General features: G+C 49.3%; 1 protein-coding gene across 1 annotated transcript in view; it reads right to left on the bottom strand.

The window, feature by feature from the left end:
• LOC138865703 (chromatin-remodeling ATPase INO80-like) overlaps window positions 1–7,500 on the bottom strand; it is a gene marked incomplete at its 5' end in the record, with an annotated part of 117,521 nt that overhangs the window by 70,905 nt on the left and 39,116 nt on the right. The window contains 1 exon segment of the mRNA XM_070136975.1: window positions 6,133–6,223. Coding sequence (XP_069993076.1) covers window positions 6,133–6,223 — 91 coding nt within the window.

Raw genomic sequence — 7,500 nt, 5'->3', positions numbered from 1 at the left:
GAGTGAGTGTGTGAGTGAGTGTGTGAGTGAGTGTGTTTATGTGTGTGTTTATGTGTGTGCATGTGTGTGTGCGTGCGTTCGTGCATATAACAAGCAACGAAAAGCAAGCGGCCCCAAGCAGAGCGCCGGGACCCCCGAAATTACGAGGCAGTCCCGGGAAAAGACGCACGAGGGGCGGGGTGGGCGGGGGCGGGGGCGGGGGCGGGGCGAAATTAAACTGCCTCGGACGCTAATCCTCCTTCCGGGAAACAGACCTTGGTCCGGGGAGGTTGCGTCATTGACGTCTGCGTGGCGGCGGCGGCGGCGGCGGCGAAGCAACAGAAAGGGGGAGGAAAGAGAAAATGAAGGAAACGTAAGGAAGAAGAACGGAGTGGAAGAAAAGGAAGTAAAGGAAGAAAGGGAAGGAAGAACGAAGTGGAAGAGAAAGAAAAGAGGAAAAAAGGAAGGAACAACGAAGTGGAAGAGAAATAAGAAAAGGAAAAAAAGGAAGGAAGAACGAAGTGGAAAAGAAGGAAGAAAAGGAAGGAAGAACGAAGTGGAAGAGAAGAAAAGGAAAGGAAGAGGAAAGACATGGAGGAGAAGAGCGAGAGATGGAAGAGCAAAATAAAGAAAAAGACGAAGAGAAGGGTAGACGAAGGAAGAAGAAAGAGAAGGGCCACCTTAGTAGGGCCGTTAGTGAAACGTGGGGATGTTTTACCGTAGATCTGTAGACACGCTACGGAAGGACTGATATTCACGCTAATTCCATTACTACTTTTACTATTACAGTCATCATCACTACCAACACTTCTTCTACTTCTACTACTACTACTACTACTGCTGCTGCTGCTACTACTACTTCTGCTACAACATCCGCAACCACTAATATTCCTACTCCTACAACCGTTACTACTTCTACCACCATAGCTTCAGCAAATATCACGGATTCTACTACATTACAACCATAATAGCTACTACCACCACAACAAGTACTCAAGACTACCAACCACCCCAACTACAACCACCACCAACCCCTCACTACCCCCCCCCCCACCCCCTCCACCACCAACCCCCCAGCGCCACCCCCACCACCGCCTGCCCCTCTCATCCACACAACAAGAATCATTACGTCCTTTTATTGCGACAATCTTTATCCCGCCCGGACCGTAACCCGGAGCGATCGCGGCCATAAAACCTGGTATAAACTCGCTGGCGGATCGGGTCGGCTAATCTCCCGTCTGGACCATGAGCACGCCAGCGGACGCCTGAAAGGAGGGGAAAGGGGGAGGGGAGGAGGGAGGGGAGGGGAGGGAGGGAAGGAGGGGAGGGGAGGGGAGGAGGAGGGGAGAGGAGAGGAGAGAGAGGAGAAGAGGGGAGGGGAGGGGAGAGGAGAGGAGAGGAGAAGAGGGCAGGGGAGGGGAGAGGAGGGGAGGGAGGGGAGGGTGAGTGAGGAGGGGGTGTGGCGGGGGGAGAGGGAGAGGGAGGGGAAGGAAAAGGAAGGCAGGGAGGAAGGAGGGAGAGGAAGAGGGAAGGGGAAAGATAGAGAGAGAGAGGAGCGATGGGGGGAGGGAGGGAGAGAGAGAGAGAGAGAGAGAGAGAGAGAGAGAGAGAGAGAGAGAGAGAGAGAGAGAGAGAGAGAGAAAGAGGGAGAGAGAGAGAGGGAGAGAGAGAGAGAGAGAGAGAGAGAGAGAGAGAGAGAGAGAGAGAGAGAGAGAGAGAGAGAGAGAGAGAGAGAGAGAGAGAGAGAGAGAGAGATAGGAAGAGGGAGGAGAGAGGAGAGGGAGAGAGAGAGGGAGAGGGGGAGAGAGAGAGAGAGAGAGAGAGAGAGAGAGAGAGAGAGAGAGAGAGAGAGAGAGAGAGAGAGAGAGAGAGAGAGAGAGAGAGGAAGCTGATGAGAGGGAAGTAAGAGAGGGATGGATGGAAGAGAGAATATGAGAGAAGGAAGAGATCAGAGAGAGATAAACAGAGACGGAGAAAATGACAGCAAGAGTAAGTATAAGGCACTGGGAGGGGAGGAGGGGGTGAGAGGATGATCAAGAGATAGACTGCGCGCGTGCGGCCGAGCGTTAAACCGAGATACGGGGCACGCAACGCAGGCAAAATAAACAGGGGAACCGAGAGAAAGACGGGAGGAGATAGGGGGTGGCGGTGACAGACAGGTGAATGCCCAGCCGCTGACGGAGGGCAGACGCCGTGCCCCCTCCCCCCCTACTCCCGCCTTCCGACCCCCGTAGACAGCAGTGACAGACGGACAGACGGACGGAAGGGAGGGGGGGGGGAGACGGGGAAATTCCTTGCGAATACGCAGAGAGGAAATGAAGTCCGGTATATACGCGTTTTTTTATCGTAACTCATCTCTGTCTCTATTTACTTCTGTCTCTCTGTCTGTCTGCATGTCACTCCCAGTCGCTTTCTATCCCTCTGTTCCTATCTTGTTCCTGTGCTTGCTTGCTTGTTTACCTTGTTTACCTCTCTCTCACTCCCCCCCCCCCCTCTCTCTCTCTCTCTCTCTCTCTCTCTCTCTCTCTCTCTCTCTCTCTCTCTCTCTCCCTCTCTCTCTCTCCCCCCCTCTGTCTCTCTCTCTCTTTTTCTTCCTCTCCCTCTCCCTCTATATCTCTCTACTTTCCTCTATCTCTCTCTCCCTTCCTCTATCTCTCTCTCCCTCCCTCTCCCTCTCTTATCATCCCGCCCATCGTCACCGCCCCCTCCGCGGGTGACGGGGCAGACAATGGGGCCGGGCACCGAGGGAGTGCAAACAGGTGGGTAGGCGGCGGCTGGGGAGGGGCGATCCATCAGGGAGTGTCAATACCCAGTGCCCGAGTTTTTTCTCTTTCTTTCATTATATGTCCTCCACTCTATTTTTTTTTTTTTTTTTTTTTTTAGAATTCTTTCTCCTAAGACTCTCTCCCTCCTTCGGGTGATACACCCCTCCGTCTCTCTCTCTCTCTCTCTCTCTCTCTGTCCCTATTCTTTCCTCCAAGCTATCCTGTCCTTCCCTTTTCTACCAACCCTTTTCTCCCCTCTCTCTCTCTCTCTCTTATCTTCCCTCTCTTCCTTTTTGTTTTCTGCTTTCCTCTTTCCTACCTCCCCTTCTCTCTCCTCTCCTTCCCTTTCAGTTTGCTCTCTCCTTCCCCTACTCTCTCTCCCTCACCCCTTTCATCTCCCTCCCTCCCTCTCTCTCTCTCTCCCCTACTCTCTCTCTCCCCTACTCTCTCTCTCCCCTACTCTTTCCCTCTCCCTCTCTCTCTCCCTCTCCCTCTCTCTCTCTCTCCCCTTCTCCCTCCCAAGCGACTAAAGAGAGCAAGCCCCCACCCCCTCCAACTCATCCTCCACAACCCAAGACAAAGTACTTCCCCATAAACAAGGCGGAACATCGAACCACGCGCCCAGGCCAATGACCCTACTCCAACACGTGCGCAATTTGATATATATATATATATATACACACAGTACAAAGCATACATAACCGCTCACACATCTATTCATAAGAGACACACACATACACACACACACGCAGACGCACATATAAGTACGACACTCACACACAGTTACCCTCTCCCCCACCCACCCCGAAGCTACCTCCTCCGTCCATCCCACCATCCCTCCTCCCCCATCCCACCTCCCCATCCTCGCCTCCCCACCCCCCCTCCCCACACGTACACACACACACACACATACATCACGCAACCTCATACATATATATCATCCACTGAACAGTCCAATAAAGATCCGAGAGACCATCTTTTGTGCGACTGAATTTATGCAAATCTGATCTAAGCTGTGACACAGTGGGTATTGGTGATTGGGGACCGGGGTGGGGGTAGGGGGTTGGGGTTGGTGGGGACTGGAGCAGGGGTACGGGGTTGGGGTTGATGGGGACTGAGGTGGGGGTAAGGAGGGTTGGGGTTGGTGGGGACTGGGGTGAGAGGTGAGGGGGAAGGGAGGTAGGGGGGTTAGGGGTTGGGAGACTGGGGTGGGGTGTGTGGGGAGGTAGGGTACAGAGGTTGGTGGGGCTGGGGTGAGGGGAGTTGGGGGTAAGGGGGTAAAAGGCAGGGGTGGGACTGGGGTGAGGGGGGGGGTGGGTGTAGGGTAGGTGTAAGTTGATGAAGGGGAGGGGATGGTGATAGAAAATAGAGGAGAGAGAGGAGGTTGGGAGAAGGAGAGGGAAGAGAGGAATAGAGAAAAAAAAGGCGGAGAGGAAGGACAGAGAAGAGCGAAAGAGAAGACGAGAGAAAGAAAAGGAAGAAATGAGAAGCACGAAGAGAAGGAGGAAGATAGTGAGAAGGACGAAGAGCAAGGTAAGGATGCATAAGAAAGAGTAAAGATAATGCAGAACAAAGAGGCGGTTTCTGAAAACTGAAACCGTAGGAAAAGGGCCGCTAGGAAAAAAGGGAATAGCAGAAAAAAATAGCAATACAATGTAAAACAGAAAGAGGAGTGAAAACAAAAGAATGAGAAGACACGAAAATGGAAACAAATACCTAACAACCCTGCATATATTTTTTTCTTTTAGTACTTTCCTTGCGGAATTCGGTTACGTACCAGGAACATTTTTGAGACATGACTTCACTTGCTTTTTTCTCTCTCCCGAAAAGCAATACATATCAATATATAAAAAACATAAATATTAACAAGAAAAAAAAAAAAAAAAAAAAAAAAAGCAGAAGAAGAATGCACGCACGCACACACACGCACGCACGCACACACACACACACACGCACACACACACACACACACACACACACGCAACACAGTCACCTTCCTAAACAAACAGCGTACGTCTGCCTTCCCCCCGATTCCCAGAGACGGACATGCTTGACACACGCCCACACTTCAACGCCCTCGCATTGCCTCGCGCTCTAACTTCCAAGCAGGGGCGTGCAAGCAGGAGTGACAGGTAAGCTCGTCATGTTTTATCTATTTTCTCCCATTCTCATCCGCGTGCCTTCTCGTTCGTGACGCTTTCTCTCGCTAAATGTTTTTTGCCCGCTCGGTTAGCTTCGATATTCGTGAGACAGGACACGTGTCCAGCGCGACATTCCTTGGTCCGTTCTCGGAAGCGCTGTATTCTCTCTGCCTCCCCCTCTCACCCCCCCCCCCCTTTGCTCTATCTCTCCTTCTCTCTCTCTCTCTCTCTCTCTCTCTATCTCTCCCCTTCTCTCTCTCTCTCTCTCTCTCTCTCTCTCTCTCTCTCTCTCTCTCCAATTCTCTTTCTCTCTTTTATTCTCAGTCTCACTCTCTCTCTTTGTGAGCGTGTGTGCGTTTGCGTGCGTGAGTGAGTGAGAAAGTGTGAGTGTATGTGCGTGCGTGTGTAATTATGCGTATCTTGTGCACAAGCGCCGTCACACGTACTCCACACGGGCGCGAACCTGCACTTACCTGTGTCTCCATGTACGCGTGTACGCACACCCACGTACACGTCTGTAACCCGTCGTTATCCCTCCGCATGCGCGACTGTGTGCGTGGGCGTGTGTACATAACCAACAGTGTGCATTGACGCTGAGGATATTAACGCGAATAGCGGAAGAGGGAGAGACAAAAGTGAGACAAAAGTGAGACAAAAGACCGAAAAAAGAAGCTATTCTTTGTCTCCTTCCCCTCCAATTTACTAAACCTTTTTCTCGTCACTTTTTCCCCCCACTTCTTTTCTTTCGCATAATTTCGCCTTTGTCGGGGATTAAGGAGAAAGAAAGAGAAAAGCGAAGAGAGAGGAAACGAGGGATGGATGAATGGAGGGAAGGGAGGGAGGGGGAGATAATGAAAGGAAGCGAGGGGGGGAGGGAGGGAAGATAAGAACAGAGGGAGAGGAGAGAGGAGAGAAGGGAAACCAGAGGAATGGACAGGCAGTTACGGAAATAGATACTGATACATGGGTAGGTAGATAAATGGAAAAAAAATAGACGAAGGCGACAAACAAACCGCAAAAATCAAAAGAAACTAGACACAGAAAAAAGTCAGACAAAAAACGAAAACAACAACATAACCATCAACAAACAAAAAACCGCCATACCAACCACTAACAAACAACCAAACAAAACAAACACCGCCACACCCATAAACCAACCAACAAACGAACAAAAATACAACGCACAAACCAACAACCCCCCACCCACCCAAACCCCCCGCCCTCCCCCTTCCCCGCCCCTCCCTCACCTGGCGTGGGCGGCGCGGGGGACTCGACGTCGACGATGAGCGAGCCGTCGTTGCTGGCGTCGTCCAGGAGCAGGCTGGTCGTCACGGACACCTGGGGAGCCAAGGAGAAGCCGGCGTCAAGATCGATAAACAAGGGAATAAATCGAAATAAATGGGTTAAAATACAATATAAAAAATAGGTTAACTAAAAATGAATAAAAATGAATAATCACAAAGAAAACCAATTAAAAATAAATAATAAAAAAGAAAGCCAATTAAAGATAAATAATCACAAATAAAAATAGAACAAGTGAAAATAAATAATAACAAATCCAAATAATTAATAATAATTAAAATAAATAATTACACACACAAAAAATAGCAAAAAAATATAATTAAAAACAAATAATAGAATAATAACAAAAATAAAAGCGTAAATAACAGTAAAAGTAGCTGAATAAATCTGTTAATCAACAAATTAAATAAAAAAATATCAATATATCATAAAATCACCTGTGTTAATGTCTGTTGTGATGGAAATCAATCATTTAATTAAGTAATCAGATATAAACACAAACTCTTACCAAACATATGTACACACACACACACACACACACACACACACACACACACACACACACACACACACACACACACACACACACACACACACACACACACACACGCACACATATATATATATATATATATATATATATATATATATATATATATATATATATATATATATATATATATATATATATATATATATCCATCCCAATCGGCGTTTTCCTCCATTTCCCTCTAGTCCTATTTTCAAAAATGATAATCGAGTGAACAGATGATGATGATGATAATAATAATAATAACAATGACAATAATAATAAAAATGATAATAATAATAACCATAAAAATAAACTGAACGAATACAAAGTCAAGAGAGCTACCGCTAAATCCTCCTCCAGTTGGGTCTTCTTACCCCGCCAAAATCAACCCCTTCCCCCTGCCCCTTCCCAATCCCAAAGACCCCTCCCCACCTCCCCTACCCATCCCCCTCCCACCCCACCCGCCGCTACCCCTATCCCTCCCCTCCCCTCCTTTCCCCCCCTCCCACCTCACCCTCCGCAACCCTTCCTCCTTCCCTCCCTCCCCCTCCCCCTCCCCCCTCCCCTCCAGGATCAAGATAGCCGCCATCCTGCGATGAGAGCGGCGCCTTCGGAGGCACAGGGAAACGATATCCTTCACCCGATTAAGGAGACGTGTTTGTTGTCTCTTTCGGGGGGTGAGGGTGGGGGGGGGGGCTTAGGAAAGGGGGAAGGAGGAGGAGGAAGAGGAGGAGGAGGAAGAAGAGGAGGAGGAGGAGGAAGAAGAAGAGGAGGAGATGGT

This window comes from Penaeus vannamei, chromosome 2, assembly GCF_042767895.1.
Source record: "Penaeus vannamei isolate JL-2024 chromosome 2, ASM4276789v1, whole genome shotgun sequence".
NCBI lineage: Eukaryota > Metazoa > Arthropoda > Malacostraca > Decapoda > Penaeidae > Penaeus > Penaeus vannamei.
Note: the sequence above shows the minus strand (reverse complement) of the source record. Positions and strands in the feature narration are given on the sequence as shown.